At 38.7% G+C, this 17,340-nt stretch overlaps 1 protein-coding gene across 1 annotated transcript in view; it reads left to right on the top strand.

Moving 5' to 3' along the window:
• DHX29 (DExH-box helicase 29) overlaps positions 1-17,340 on the top strand; it is a 302,630-nt gene that overhangs the window by 165,690 nt on the left and 119,600 nt on the right. The window contains exons 10-11 of the mRNA XM_053701278.1: positions 306-471; positions 5,195-5,318. Coding sequence (XP_053557253.1) covers positions 306-471; positions 5,195-5,318 — 290 coding nt within the window. The remainder of the gene's footprint in view (positions 1-305; positions 472-5,194; positions 5,319-17,340) is intronic.

Genomic DNA, 17,340 nt, shown 5'->3' with positions numbered 1-17,340 from the left:
TAAAGATAGAATTATTGAACACATATGCAGAGATACTACTGCAAAAAAATTTTACCTGTAATTTTGAGCTTTTCAATAAGTGTTTCTGGAAAGTCTGCATGTACAATTAGTGCCGTCTATTGGTCATTAAAGATATATCAAATGCGTTAAAGTATATGACCAAAAGAGGCTGCTATGTTTTTCAGATATTTAAACATAAAATCTCAGCTGAATAAAGGTACTTTTATGATATTGTGTTGCTGTGCATATTGACCATTAATGCCTAAGTTCAGTTTTCTCATACTTTTAGTAATGTTTTATTTCAGCAAAAAAGAAACCGGCTCTTGACGTTAGGAATTTTGACTATACCGCTCGCAGCTGGACGGGTAAATCACCAAAACAGTTTCTGATCGACTGGTGCCGAAAGCATTACTCTAAGAGCCCAAATCCTTCTTTTGAGAAAGTGTCTGTGGGCAGATATTGGAAAAGTAGGTATGTGTCCTTGTGTGGCCAAGCTGCAACTCTGTAAACTCCACAATAAATTAATGAGAAACATAATTCATAAGCTCTGTCTATAGCCAACTCCAGCGATGTGTAGTAAACTTAAGTTGTTGATTTTTTTTAAAATAGGTTTATTCTTTAGATCTGAGACACTTCTCTATGTAAGTAGTGTTCTAGATAAATAGTATTCTTTAGTTCTGAGACACTGATCTAGGTAAGTATTATACTAGATAGATAGATAGTATTCTTTAGTTCTGAGACACCGATCTAGGTAAGTATAATACTAGATAGATAGATAGATAGATAGATAGATAGATAGATAGATAGATAGATAGTATTCTTTAGTTCTGAGACACTGATCTAAGTAAGTATTATGCTAGATAGATAGTATTCTTTAGTTCTGAGACACTGATCTAGGTAAGTATTATACAAGCTATATAGGCCTCTATTTATCAAGCCGTCAACCGCAAATACACTGGAATTTTCGCCTTAGTTATCAAACCCTACAGAGCGGCAAAAGTAGAATTTTGTGACGTAACATACGATCCGCCGGACTCAAATACCTACCAGGTACGCTCGGCACTGTTCCGGCCCAGCGTACCTGGTTTTAAATCCGCCGCCCTGGAGGCGGCGGATACCATAGGGCTCAATGGGAGTCGGAAAGCAGCGAAAGCTTATGTTCGCTGCTGCCCGATATCCCATTGATTCCTTTGGGAATGTTTACACCTAACACCCTAACATGTACCCCGAGTCTAAACACCCCTAATCTGCCCCCCTACACTGCCGCCACCTACATTATACTTATTAACCCCTAATCTGCCGCACCGACACCGCCGACACCTACATTATACTTATTAACCCCAAAACCCCGCCGCAACTAAATAAAGTATTTAACCCCTAAACCGCTGCTCCCGGAGCCCACCACCACCTACATTATACTTATTAACCCCTAATTTGCCCCCCCCCCTACACCGACGCCACTATATTAAATGTATTAACCCCTAAACCTAAGTCTAACCCTAACGCCCTATAACTTAAATATAATTTAACTAAATCTAAATAAATAATACCTATTATAAACTAAATACTTACCTATAAGATAAACTCTTAGATAGCTACAATATAACTAATAGTTACATTGTAGCTAACTTAGGATTTATTTTTATTTTACAGGCAACTTTGTATTTATTTTAACTAGGTAGAATAGTTTCTAAATAGTTATTAACTATTTAATAACTACCTAGCTAAAATAAAGACAAAAGTACCTGTAAAATAAAACCTAACCTAAGTTACAATTACACCTAACGCTACACTATCATTAAATTAATTAACTACAATTAACTACAATTAAATAAAATTATCTAAAGTACAAACCCCCCCCCCACTAAATTACAGAAAATAATAAAATAATTACATTTTTTTAAAACTAATTACACCTAATCTAATCCCCCTAATAAAATAAAAAAGCCCCCCAAAATAATAAAAACCCCTACCCTATACTAAATTACAAATAGCCCTTAAAAGGGCTTTTTTTCGGGGCATTGCCCCAAAGTAATCGGCTCATTTACCTGAAAAAAAAGTACAATACCCCCCACCCAACATTAAAACCCACCACCCACACACCCAACCCTACTCTAAAACCCACCCAATCCCCCCTTAAAAACACCTAACACTAACCCCTTGAAGATCCCCCTACCTTGAGACGTCTTCACCCAGCCGGGCCGAAGTCCTCCACGAAGCCGGCAGAAGTGGTCCTCCAGACGGGCAAAAGTCTTCATCCAAGCCGGCCAGAAGAGGTCCTCCAGACGGGCAGAAGTCTTCATCCAGACAGCATCTTCTATCTTCATCCATCCGGCGCGGAGCGGGTCCATCTTCAAGCCATCCGACGCGGAGCATCCTCTTCCAACGACATCCGACGACTGACTGAAGGTACCTTTAAGTGACGTCATCCAAGATGGCGTCCCTTGAATTCCGATTGGCTGATAGAATTCTATCAGCCAATCGGAATTAAGGTAGGAAAAATCCTATTGGCTGATGCAATCAGTCAATAGGATTGAAGTTCAATCCTATTGGCTGATCCAATCAGCCAATAGGATTGAGCTTGCATTCTATTGGCTGATTGGAACAGCCAATAGAATGCAAGCTCAATCCTATTGGCTGATTGCTTCAGCCAATAGGATTTTTCCTACCTTAATTCCGATTGGCTGATAGAATTCTATCAGCCAATCGGAATTCAGGGGATGCCATCTTGGATGACGTCACTTAAAGGTACCTTCATTCAGTCGTTGGATGTCTTTGGAAGAGGATGCTCCGCGTCGGATGGCTTGAAGATGGACCCGCTCCGCGCCGGATGGATGAAGATAGAAGATGCCGCCTGGATGAAGACTTCTGCCCATCTGGAGGACCTCTTCTGGCCGGCTTGGATGAAGACTTCTGCCCGTCTGGAGGACCACTTCTGCCGGCTTCGTGGAGAACTTCGGCCCGGCTGGGTGAAGACGTCTCAAGGTAGGGTGATCTTCAAGGGGTTAGTGTTAGGTTTTTTTTAAGGGGGGATTGGGTGGGTTTTAGAGTAGGGTTGGGTGTGTGGTTGGTGGGTTTTAATGTTGGGGGGGTATTGTACTTTTGTTTTCAGGTAAAAGAGCCGATTACTTTGGGGCAATGCCCCGCAAAAGGCCGTTTTAAGGGCTATTCGTAATTTATTATAGGGTAGGTCTTTTTATTATTTTGGGGGGCTTTTTTATTTTATTAGGGGGATTAGATTAGGTGTAATTAGTTTAAAAAAATTGTAATTATTTTATTATTTTCTGTAATTTTTTTTTTTTTTGTACTTTAGATAATTTTATTTAATTTTATTTAATTGTAGTTAATGTAGGTAAATAATTTAATGATAGTGTAGTGTTAGGTGTAATTGTAACTTAGGTTAGGATTTATTTTACAGGTACTTTTGTCTTTGTTTTAGCTAGGTAGTTATTAAATAGTTAATAACTATTTAATAACTATTCTACCTAGTTAAAATAAATACAAAGTTGCCTGTAAAATAAAAATAAATCCTAAGATAGCTACAATGTAACTATTAGTTATATTGTAGCTATCTTAGGGTTTATTTTATAGGTAAGTATTTAGTTTTAAATAGGAATAATTTATTTCGATTTATTTAAATTATATTTAAGTTAGGGGGTGTTAGGGTTAGTGTTAGACTTAGGTTTAGGCGTTAATACATTTAATATAGTGGCGGCGGTGTGGGGGGGGGCAGATTAGGGGTTAATAAATATAATGTAGGTGGCGGCGGTGTAGGGGGAGCAGATTAGGGGTTAATAAATATAATGTAGGTGGCGGTGGGCTCCGGGAGTGGCAGTTTAGGGGTTAATATATTTATTAGAGTTGCGGTGGGCTCCGGGAGCGGCGGTTTAGGGGTTAATACATTTATTAGAGTTGTGGTCAGCTCCGGGACTGGCGGTTTAGGGGTTAATAACTTTATTTAGGTGCGGCGGGTTCCGGGAGTGGCGGTATAGGAGGTAAAACAGTATAGTATAGTGTGGGTGTTTAGTGACAGGGTACCAAGAAAGCTGTAAAAAGCCGAAGAGCAGCAAGATCGATGACTGTTAGTTAACAACAGTCCGCCGCTCATCACACCGTACTTGGTGCGTGGCTTTTTGACAGCTTTTTTGGTAATTTTGGAGAACGTATTCAGGTCCGCGGCAGCGATGTTAGGCGATCTTAGGTGAGCGTATTGGTGCCGTTGAATGCAAGAAAGTCGACGGCTTGATAAATAGAGGCCATAGTATTCTTTAGTTCTGAGACACTGATCTAGGCAAGTATTATACAAGATATATAGTATTATTTAGTTCGGAGACACTGATCTAGGTAAGTATTATACAAGATATATAGTATTCTTTAGTTCTAAGACACTAATCTAGGCAAGTATTATACTAGATATATAGTATTCTTTAGTTCTGAGACACTGATCTAGGTATTATACTAGATATATAGTATTCTTTAGTTCTGAGACACTGATCTAGGTAAGTAGTATACTAGATAGATAGATAGATAGATAGATAGATAGATAGATAGATAGATAGATAGATAGATAGATAGATAGATAGTATTCTTTAGTTCTGAGACACTGATCTAGGTAAGTAGTATACTAGATAGATAGTATTCTTTAGTTCTAAAACACTGATCTAGGTAAGTATTATACTAGATATATAGTATTCTTTAGTTCTGAGACGCTGATCTAGGTAAGTATTATACTAGATAGATAGATAGTATTCTTTAGTTCTGAGGCACTGATCTAGGTAAGTATTATACTAGATAGATAGATATTTTCCTTTAGTACCGAGACACAGATCTAGGCAAGTATCATACTAGATAGATAGTATGCTTTAGTTCTGAGGCATTGACCTAGGCAAGTAGTATTCTAAATAGATATTTTGCTTTAGTACCGAGACACAGATCTAGGAAAGTATTATTGTACATAGAAAAGGTTTTTTATTTCTCAGACACTGATCTTGATAAATAGTACTCTAGAAATATAGTATAGTGTAGTTGAGGCACCAGTGTAGGTAAATGGTAATGTATAAAGAAATTATTAAATCATCACACTGACCTAGATAAGTATTATTCTAGATAGTATTCTTCAGTTCTCTTCATGTGTTACTAAATACTGCAATGTAATATAACAGAACGTGAACTTATAACCATATTTATTTTTCAGGGTAAAAATTATTAAATCCACTGATGATGTCATGTTCGTGTGCCCCACAATTGTGACAGAGGACAGTATGCAGGCACAGCATTTGGCAGCCACGCTGGCACTGTACCAGCTCACCAAGGGGCAGGTGGGAACTCTAGAAGTTAATTATACTGCAAAGATTTCAAAAACAATTTCCCTCTTCTTATTTTACCAGTTTAATATTTTGATAGTGTCGCTGTAATTTGTAGTTTCTTATTTTTAATATAATCAAACCGCTATGTGTAATGTGTACAGTGACATTATGTATTGCTCTGTTTATGCCTTTGAATCACAGCATACAGTGAACTCAACACTATATAAATCTTTAGATTAGTGTTGCATTTGCTTTACTTCATTACTTCCAGTCTGTATATGGTTAAAGGGACATGAAACCCAAAACGTTTTTCATGATTCAGATAGAGCATACGCTTTTAAAGGGATATTAGACACCTCTAAAATACCACCACCATCTAATCATGGGTGCCACTATTTTGGAGCCTGGGTGCCACTGCAGGTATCTGAAGGAGAGTTGCTGCACATGTGCAAACAGGTCAACACTGGAATGTAGTGAAAGCTAGATTTCAACATGGCAGCACCCATGATATGGGAGGCAGGGAATAACCTTGATACTAATAACTTTCCAGTTTATTTTTATTATCAAATTTGTTTTATTTTCTTGGTATTCTTTGTGGGAGAAGCAGCAATGCACTAGTGGGAATTAGCTGAACACCAATGACAAGAGGCACATATGTGCAGCAACCTATCGGCTCCCACTAGTGCATTGCTGCTCCTGAGCATACCTAGGTATGCTTACTAACAAAGGATTCTAAGAGAATAAATCCAAGTAGATAAGAGACTTTTCAAATCACTTATATTAATATTGCATGAACTATATGAAATATGAAAGTATACTTTTTACTTTACTGTCCCTTTAATTTTGTTTTGGATTAAAAAAAAATGCATCCTCCAATTTTTTCCATATTTAAAAATAAATCACCAGGAAGTTTGTAATCTTGACAAAACAGTGAAGTGTTGCATGACAACAAGCAGCTGGGAGCAGGCATTGAATTAGATTTCAGAGAGATCTCAAAAAGAAAAATATTATCTTATTAGAAAAGTTTGAGATGGAAGATGTGTGGCTATCAGTATGGAGGAAGAAGAGGTTATAGACAAGCGTAAAAGAGACAGCTGCAGAAATCAACTTCCCAGTGTGTGTGGTGGAGGGAGCAAGAGAGCCCAGCCCATTTGAAGGGTGTTCCTCCAACAACTTTGTATAATTACCACCTGCTTGCCTGAGTACATTGTCCCTTTAATTTTATATTAAATCAGGTTCTACCTTTTTCTTCACATTACTGTCCTTTATTTCACAGCATAAATACATTTTCTTCCTAAATGGAAAGAGTCCACAGCTGCATTCATTACTTTTGGGAAATAAGAACTTGGCCACAGGAGGAGGCAAAGACACCCCAGCCAAAGGCTTAAATACTCCTCCCACTTCCCTCAGTGATTCTTTGCCTTTCGTCCCAGGAGGTTGGCAGAGAAGTGTCAGAATTTGTTTCGTCTCTTATGGAGAATACTACTCTTCGCAATGGGACAGGAGTTTTAAGTAGCCCTTAAAGCTTCTCATTGAGGGCCTGGGTGAAAGTTAGAGTCCGGAGATGCAGAGAGAGGTACCCTTTGCGATACCATCCCGACTTATATTAACAGCTCCATAGGCAATCAGCGTTGACTAGTTTCGCTGCCTGCATTCTTCACTCAAGTCCATGTCGGGAGCATTGCTACAACCTGTCACACTTGAAGGGCTGTGTTCCTGTTCCACGGCATAGATTCTGGTAAGATTGTTTAATTTTTTTTATTACATAATGTTAACACAGAAGACAGGGTCACAGTGTGGCACCTTTTAACTTTATAGAATCAAGGGTTAATATCTCCTTAGGGGGATTATTGAACAGGGGGGAATAACAATCTTATATGTTTATTTGATTTTATGCTGCTTTATGTGTGAGATGTTATGGGCTCATAGGCTGTTATGGAATATACAGGTTTCACTTTCACTTTGAGAGCCATGCAGCTTACAAGCTTGGCGGGCTTTCTCTCATAGCAGGGACGGTCCTGCATTGTGCACTATGTGATTCATTCCCTCTTTCGTGACTATCAGAGAGGAGTCATACATCTCTGTACTGTCTGGGTCATAGGAGGTGGTGAGTGCCCCAGCCATTGGGGTATAGATGTGCTGTTATTTAAAAAAAAAATGTTTTATCTTTCTAGTTCTCCGGTTATTGCACTAGTGATGGAGGATTTGGTTTCTTTAGAGGGCACTCCCTCTATTCCTAAAGAGCAATTCCTGTTTATATGGTGAGGAGGCCGTAGTTCCCCATCTCAATTATGTTCCATATGCCTTGATAATGTGATAATATCAAACATGTTTGATATCACGGAGCCGTCCACCTCTGAGGAGTTGTCGTTCAGTGAGGTGCGTACCCTACATTGTTATCGCTATACACATGCAGTTTTCCCGTAGCATTGCTGATCCTCCATCTGGGGTGGGGGGGCCTTTTTTCTTCAGAAGTTACTGCGCAGTTCAGACGGCGGTTTCTGTAGCCTTAATGCTTTACCTCGCCCTGCTAAGCACAAGCGAAAGGTTACATATTGCACTCCTTCCCAGAGTACATCAAATCATTTTTGGATTTAACTGATAGGGTTATCCGAGGATGAAGTTCTTTCTGAGACTTCAGAGTATGAACTTTCTGGGTCAGAGTCTGCTGCCTCTCAACCTCCAGCTGCGGAGGAACCAGACTTTATTTTTAGGAATTTGTGCTTCTTCTAAAGGAAGTTTTTGGTGAGTTCAGAGGTTCCAAAGGTCATATTGCCTGATGAACCTTTATTTCCTAAATTGAATAGAGTTTGAGGACAGGGTGGTGCCTTCCCTGTTCCTGTTGTCCTGGGTATTCCACCTTGGACTGTACAGTTCCCTGTGGGTGTGACTGTCCCTGAGTGTTGTGCCTTTCGTTACAGAATTGCGCGCTGTTGCATGTTACTCAGACATGTTTTTTTCAGTTATTGAACGACCCTATCCTTATCGGATACTGGAATGGCGCACCTCATTAGACATGTGGGGATGATGTAAACTCCTGATTGTCCATGTATTGAGATCTTTCCAAGTTTTTTTTGGAAAATCAGGGCTCCGTTTGGCTGGTCTTGCGGTAGGCCTGTTTTTCTTGGGCGTTAACCTACGGGTTACCATGTATTTTATTTTCATCCGATAGGATGTCGTGTCTGTTTTCCTCCTTCCCCTCGTAGGGAGCATTTATGCGGCTTGACGGTTAGGACCCAGATTGCAGGCTGGTACTGTTTGGGTTCAGTTCTGTCTGGTAGCTGTTCGGACACGTGGCGCCGGTCTGCTTGGCTGGTCTGGTAGAGGCGCCAAGTGCTCATGTTAGCCTCTGTGTTCAACTAAGCATTCTAGAGGACCGGTGGGTCCTTGAGGCAGGAAGGATTGTCTCAGTCCTTATAGCCTTCAAGTTGGATGACTGGGTCAGTGGAGTTCCGCTGCGTCTCTCTATCTTGTGTCTGGGGTTGTCAGACCCTAGAGCTCCTTCCCATGTAGTGGAGGGTTGGTGGGCTTGCGCCCTCTTGCCACCAAATTGGGCGTTTTGGCCCTTTTTCTTTTGAGGCCCTGGGAATTAGTTCTCAGCAGCTAGTAGTTCATGTGTAGTTCGGCTGCCTTGCAGCTGATGGGTTGCAGAATGTGACCAGCTGCAGCTATTGCACATTGACTTCTGAGATGGAAAACTGTAATCAAAACATAAACAGAGGCGCCACATGTGTAGGTCAATGGATACCACAAAAACCAAACTGAACAAGATGCAGGGTACTCACAAACGTAAAGGCACTCTCTTGTGCCTATTAGAAGCAGGCTGGTATTCAATCAGCAAACCAGCTGGCTGTGTGAAGGAATCCCCGTCGTGATGTCTTGTAACAGTGGATCTCCTGAGCGGCAACCCTTGCCTGGATAGCTTCCTACGAATTGGAACAGGGGAGAAAGGCTAAACAGCCCTTGGGTTACTTGAAGGGAGATTGATACACACACCAGTCTTGGTAAATAGTAAAACTTGCATTTATTGTACAAAATAAAATAGCCAGCAATGTAACACATTACAGCTGGGTGTGTTAAAATCAAATCTCCTAAAGCATATAGAAATAGAAAGCGACGCGTTTCTCGGGGGTAACCCTGTTTCCTCAGGCTTGTATACTCTAACTGTGTCTTATTTCCCCTTAAATAGGGCTCAGTAACCACATGTTTACAATGAACACTCCCCTTCCTTCACATAAACCAATAGGACCCTTCCTTTCCCCCCACACCCACTTGTTGCAATCATTAATTGGTGTTTATAGATTAAATATACAATTGTAACTATGTTAATATTTCCCTAAGGGCAGTATTCCATAAATAGGTGATCGTGCGATTTTCCAAATGTAACCTTTTACCGATCGTGTAAGAGTTGGCAACTGAGCCTATGTAAACAAACTATGTCACTCCAATCTTACTGGCCAATCGTAACCAATAACTGTGGGGCTTGTGTCACATACTGAATCCGATTGGTTAGAGTACTAGTCGTATATGGACTAAATATCCCATCATTCCTGCATATTAAGTTCGTGGGTGTGATAAGCATTGGCACGGCATCATTCGCCGTCTGCTTAGGCGGATGTGATGTAGGTGTTAGCCTATAGAAATGGCAATTCATCAGTCAATGCAAAAACACACCCACGAAAACGATTGATCAATGCAGTGTATGTGGTCCGCCATCTGATTGGCCAACACTGACAATTCGCCAAACCATGTTAAGCTGACAAATATACAGACAGTGACAATAAATAATAATAACTAAGTGTATAAATTATGGCTATGGTGCGTAAAACTCATCTTAAGCGGTATGTTGTTTCTATGTGAAAAATAAAAAGTGCAGTGCTTGTGGTGAAGAAATATAAGCAGAAATTATATCAAATAAAGACTGACATATAATCGGATAGTCATAATAATATTAGTCACTATATGTGTATTTTTGTGAATCCAACTCGTGTATACACCCTTGATCGTTAATTATTTCTTATGTGGATGATACACAGTGCAATACTTATGGCAATATATCAATAATTGGTATGTTCATTAATGCACCAAGCATATTGCATGTATTAATGTGATGTGTATGTGATATCCAAAACTCGATCTGATATCTGTGTATATTAAACCCTATAGATATCCATGTCATCAAGTAGTGAATGTAAAAATAATTGTAATGATAAAAGAAGAAGCAAATAACCAAAAAATATATGTATATATATTGTTGGGTGTTGTGTGGTGAAACTAACCATGTTATAAGTGTATAGTGAATGCATAAGTGCTTATAATGATAGTGAATCTAATGTTGCTGGAGGGATATCTACTATTCTAGACGTGCATTTATATTTATGATGATGGGATAACAAATTAATAAGTGTAGATTTATTCATCACAATGTGGGGGAAACTAAAAGTGTGACCTAATACCTATACTAAATAAAAAAATGGTCTAAAACAACTTGATGTGATATAATTATAATGATCATTCCGATCAATAGTATAAAAATAGTGTTGGGAGTAATAGATATACATTTAGAAACCTCACTGTTGAATGGGATTAAGCATCAAGTGGGGGGTGAAAGTCCGGTGTACATAATGACTAGAAAGGACCATAAACGTCAGTATATGACCCTTTATCCACAATGAATTAATGTAAAAAATAAAAAACAAAGAAAATAAAGTTCAAAAAATTAAATTGGAAGTCAACCCAAGATTTAACCCAATATTAAATAGAAAAACTAATAACATCATGTAAATACAATTGAGTCTATAACCTCGTTAAGGTCTGTGGGAAATAGACTATTGAATTTAAAAATCCAATAGGTTTCCCTTTGTCTGAGTTTGGTAAACCTATTATACAAATTACTTTTCGGGATGTTTTCTATTGGAGTGATTTTGAATGAACATTTTCCAGATATGTACTGTTGACAAGTATGTCTGGATACACTATGTTTGGATGATTTCGCTTTAATGTTCCTCAGATGTTCGCTCCATCTAATACGGACCTTCCTACAGGTCCTGCCTATGTACTGTATGCCACATTTGCAGGAAAGCGCATATATGACGTAGCTGGAATCACAAGTCATTTTACTTTTAATAGTGAATTTTTCCCCATTACTATATGACACTATACTGGTTGTTCCATGGGTAATATGTTTGCACATGTGGCACAGTCTCTTTCCACATTTATATACTCCCTTTTTACTGAAGATGTGGTTTCCTATCTTTTCTCCTAATTTTGGTGTGTTGGCTACCTTTCTTTTTGTCATAACCACCTTACTTGGGGCTAGTTTTTGTTTATAGGAGGGTGCTCTTTTAAAAACCAATTTTGGTTGTAGAGGGAGCATTTTGTTCAAAATCGGATCTTTTAATAAGATCGGCCAGTGTTTCTTTAGAACTTTGTTAATGTTTTTATGATTGGAGTTGTATTGTGTAATGAAGAGTGGTTGTTTGTTAAAATTTACCTCTTCTTTGTTCTCATGTTTGTTTGAATTGGAAGCTGATAATAATAATTGTTCTCTATTTAGATCCCTGGCTCTCTGGGAACCTTTGTCAATAAGTTCAAGAGGGTACCCCTTTTCTATAAATCTAGATGTTAGAATGGGAGCTTGCTGGTTATATTGTTCTAGTGTGCTACAATTCCTACGTAATCGACAAAACTGGCTAAATGGAATATTTGTCTTCCATTTTGTTAAATGGTTGCTGGAGAAATGTAGGAAATTGTTGCAGTCTACCTTTTTGAAGTAGGTAGACGTTGATATATTGCCCCAAGGGTCCCAGGCAAGTATGATATCTATATATATCTATATATAGGAAACTTAATCTCTTATTAGAACAAGGTTTCATTGGGGATATCCTCACGAAAAAAGAAAAGAGATACCTCACACCTGATCACCCCAGTACCCCCTATTATTATCATCTCCCTAAACTGCACAAAGATGATAAGGTTCCCCCTGGTAGGCCCATAATAGCGGGTATTAATAGTATTACCGACAAATTGTCTGAGTATATAGATATCTATCTCCAGAAGTACGTGACCAACTTACCATCTTACATCAAAGACACTAGAGACTTACTCAATAAATTATCTGGCATCAAACTTAATAGTGGAAACTATTTTTGGCTCTCATGTGATGTTGGGTCTCTATACTCAAATATATCCCATGATTTAGGGATACGATCAACACAGTTATACTTGAATAGAGACATGCCTGGGAAACAAAAGGAATATTTGATTTCACTTATAAATTTTATTTTGAAACATAATTACTTTCAGTTTTTGGATGTTTTTTATTTACAGATCAAAGGAACGGCCATGGGCACCAGATTTGCCCCCAGTTTTGCAAATCTTTTTATGGGTCAATTTGAGGACCTATATATTTACAACTCACAATGGAGGGACAATCTGGTGTTCTATGGCCGTTACATAGATGATTTGATTTTTATTTTTGATGGCTCAGAATTGGAAGCACTAGCATTTGTCTCACATTTGAATCATAACAATATGGGTATAAGTTTTTCACATAACTTACAAAAGGACCAGATAGAATTTTTAGATATCATACTTGCCTGGGACCCTTGGGGCAATATATCAACGTCTACCTACTTCAAAAAGGTAGACTGCAACAATTTCCTACATTTCTCCAGCAACCATTTAACAAAATGGAAGACAAATATTCCATTTAGCCAGTTTTGTCGATTATGTAGGAATTGTAGCACACTAGAACAATATAACCAGCAAGCTCCCATTCTAACATCTAGATTTATAGAAAAGGGGTACCCTCTTGAACTTATTGACAAGGGTTCCCAGAGAGCCAGGGATCTAAATAGAGAACAACTATTATTATCAGCTTCTAATTCAAACAAACATGAGAACAAAGAAGAGGTAAATTTTAACAAACAACCACTCTTCATTACACAATACAACTCCAATCATAAAAACATTAACAAAGTTCTAAAGAAACACTGGCCGATCTTATTAAAAGATCCCATTTTGAACAAAACGCTCCCTCTACAACCAAAATTGGTTTTTAAAAGAGCACCCTCCTATAAACAAAAACTAGCCCCAAGTAAGGTGGTTATGACAAAAAGAAAGGTAGCCAACACACCAAAATTAGGAGAAAAGATAGGAAACCACATCTTCAGTAAAAAGGGAGTATATAAATGTGGAAAGAGACTGTGCCACATGTGCAAACATATTACCCATGGAACAACCAGTATAGTGTCATATAGTAATGGGGAAAAATTCACTATTAAAAGTAAAATGACTTGTGATTCCAGCTACGTCATATATGCGCTTTCCTGCAAATGTGGCATACAGTACATAGGCAGGACCTGTAGGAAGGTCCGTATTAGATGGAGCGAACATCTGAGGAACATTAAAGCGAAATCATCCAAACATAGTGTATCCAGACATACTTGTCAACAGTACATATCTGGAAAATGTTCATTCAAAATCACTCCAATAGAAAACATCCCGAAAAGTAATTTGTATAATAGGTTTACCAAACTCAGACAAAGGGAAACCTATTGGATTTTTAAATTCAATAGTCTATTTCCCACAGGCCTTAACGAGGTTATAGACTCAATTGTATTTACATGATGTTATTAGTTTTTCTATTTAATATTGGGTTAAATCTTGGGTTGACTTCCAATTTCATTTTTTGAACTTTATTTTCTTTGTTTTTTATTTTTTACATTAATTCATTGTGGATAAAGGGTCATATACTGACGTTTATGGTCCTTTCTAGTCATTATGTACACCGGACTTTCACCCCCCACTTGTTGCTTAATCCCATTCAACAGTGAGGTTTCTAAATGTATATCTATTACTCCCAACACTATTTTTATACTATTGATCGGAATGATCATTATAATTATATCACATCAAGTTGTTTTAGACCACTTTTTTATTTAGTATAGGTATTAGGTCACACTTTTAGTTTCCCCCACATTGTGATGAATAAATCTACACTTATTAATTTGATATCCCATCATCATAAATATAAATGCACGTCTAGAATAGTAGATATCCCTCCAGCAACATTAGATTCACTATCATTATAAGCACTTATGCATTCACTATACACTTATAACATGGTTAGTTTCACCACACAACACCCAATAATATATATACATATATTTTTTGGTTATTTGCTTCTTCTTTTTTCATTACAATTATTTTTACATCCACTACTTGATGACATGGATATCTATAGGGTTTAATATACACAGATATCAGATCGAGTTTTGGATACTACATACACATCACATTAATACATGCAATATGCTTGGTGCATTAATGAACATACCAATTATTGATATATTGCCATAAGTATTGCACTGTGTATAATCCACATAAGAAATAATTAACGATCAAGGGTGTATACACGAGTTGGATTCACAAAAATACACATATAGTGACTAATATTATTATGACTATCCGATTATATGTCAGTCTTTATTTGATATAATTTCTGCTTATATTTCTTCACCACAAGCACTGCACTTTTTATTTTTCACATAGAAACAACATACCGCTTAAAGATGAGTTTTACGCACCATATCCATAATTTATACACTTAGTTATTATTATTTATTGTCACTGTCTGTATATTTGTCAGCTTAACATGGTTCGGCGAATTGTCAGTGTTGGCCAATCAGATGGCGGACCACATACACTGCATTGACTAATTTCGTGGGTGTGTTTTTGCATTGACTGATGAATTGCCATTTCTATACGCTAACACCTACATCACATCCGCCTAAGCAGACGGCGAATGATGCCGTGCCAATGCTTATCACACCCACAAACTTAATATGCAGGAATGATGGGATATGTAGTCCATATACGACTAGAACTCTAACCAATCGGATTCAGTATGTGACACAAGCCCCACAGTTATTGGTTACGATTGGCCAGTAAGATTGGAGTGACATAGTTTGTTTACATAGGCTCAGTTGCCAACTCTTACACGATCGGTAAAAGGTTACATTTGGAAAATCGCACGATCACCTATTTATGGAATACTGCCCTTATGGAAATAGTAACATAGTTACAATTGTATATTTAATCTATAAACACCAATTAATGATTGCAACAAGTGGGTGTGGGGGGAAAGGAAGGGTCCTATTGGTTTATGTGAAGGAAGGGGAGTGTTCATTGTAAACATGTGGTTACTGAGCCCTATTTAAGGGGAAATAAGACACAGTTAGAGTATACAAGCCTGAGGAAACGGGGTTACCCTCGAGAAACGCGTCGCTTTCTATCTCTATATGCTTTAGGAGATTTGATTTTAACACACCCAGCTGTAATGTGTTACATTGCTGGCTATTTTATTTTGTACAATAAATGCTAGTTTTACTATTTACCAAGACTGGTGCGTGTATCAATCTCCCTTCAAGTAACCCAAGGGCTGTTTAGCCTTTCTCCCCTGTTCCAATTCGTAGGAAGCTATCCAGGCAAGGGTTGCCGCTCAGGAGATCCACTGTTACAAGACATCACGACGGGGATTCCTTCACACAGCCAGCTGGTTTGCTGAATGAATACCAGCCTGCTTCTAATAGGCACAAGAGAGTGCCTTTACGTTTGTGAGTACCCTGCATCTTGTTCAGTTTGGTTTTTGTGGTATCCATTGACCTACACATGTGGCGCCTCTGTTTATGTTTTGATTACAGTTTTCCATCTCAGAAGTTGCATCACTTGTGAAGTGAAGACCGAGAGCTGCCTTTTTCCTCATACGGACTTTTGTGGGACTGTCCACATATACCTTATACATTGGCCACTACCCAGTGCCACGTGTGTATATATATTTATACATCCATTTGTTTATTATAATAATTCTTTTAATTATTCTTGTATTTTATATTTTGTATTCTTCATATACCTTTTTAATTATTTGGGGTTTTAAATGTATATGTAACACTTGGGTAACCTTTATCACTGTTGCTTAGCGTCTCCTATAGGTAATCTGTGGTATTACCAGTACAGAGTTTCCAGTTATATTGCACATTGACTGTGTACTGTCTAGCTGTTTTTATGAGACCTTTTGTTCTTCCTCTGTTGTCCCCTTGTGAGTTAGGTCTCCTTTTAGGGACCTTGGTTCCCCTCCGGGATATGGTCGTTCCCTGTTAGGGGCACTGGGCGTGGTCTCCTTGGGCTCTGCTCGGAGCTGGGGATGCTGTGCGTTCTTTTCTCTATGATCCTGTGATTGTATGGAGGTGATGCGGAGACCAGCCTTTGCGCAAGTGATTTTGGCCTCGGGGTATCCCCTTACTTGTTGTCCTGCGGCTGTTTGAGAGTCTATGGGCTCTAGTGTCGTTGTACGACTTTTAATGCCCTAGCTCATTTTTGAGCTGGTGTTGGGGTTCTTCTGTTTCCCCGTTTTCAAGACCTACCAATGCTTGGGCTGGCCTGGTTGGGAGTGGGTTCTGAGATGCGTTGTCATCTTCAGGATCTAGGTTGGCATTGTAGCTAGCCTCTGGGTTTCAAGCTGAGGGTCCCGGGTTACCATTCACCTTTTGGGTTCTGGGTGCAACCACTCTCTCTTGGGGGTGCAGTGGGTCTCTTTGAGATTATGTGCTTCCCCTTTTGGAGCCCTGTGTGTAGGTCTAGAGGCTTCGATTGCCTAGAGTGTGCCCTCTGTCTGGGAGTTCTCTTTTTGCAATCTGTTCTCTTGATGGCTGCTTTTTACTTCTCAGCAAGTTTTCTTCTGTGTCATCCTAATGATGACTGGGTGTTCTTGACTCAGGGTTTTTTGTCTGGGTCTGTTACACTTTCTTTTTTTTGTCTGAATACTATAGTATTCTTAGTTCTGATGATGTGAGGACTCCGTCTTCAGTTGTCTTTCGGTGCTTTTGCATGATATTGAGAGAGAGGTTTCTCTGTTTCGAGGCATGGTCCTTAACCTCTGGTTTCTGCTTGGTCTGGGCGTAGCCTCCCCTTGTCTGTCAGGACCCATTTGGGTCTTTGTGAGCTGGGCTCGCTATTGGGGGTTTTCCTTTTA

The sequence above is a fragment of the Bombina bombina genome, chromosome 2 (genome assembly GCF_027579735.1).
Source record: "Bombina bombina isolate aBomBom1 chromosome 2, aBomBom1.pri, whole genome shotgun sequence".
In the NCBI taxonomy this organism is placed as follows: Eukaryota; Metazoa; Chordata; class Amphibia; order Anura; family Bombinatoridae; genus Bombina; species Bombina bombina.
This window is presented reverse-complemented; position numbering and strand designations above follow the sequence as displayed.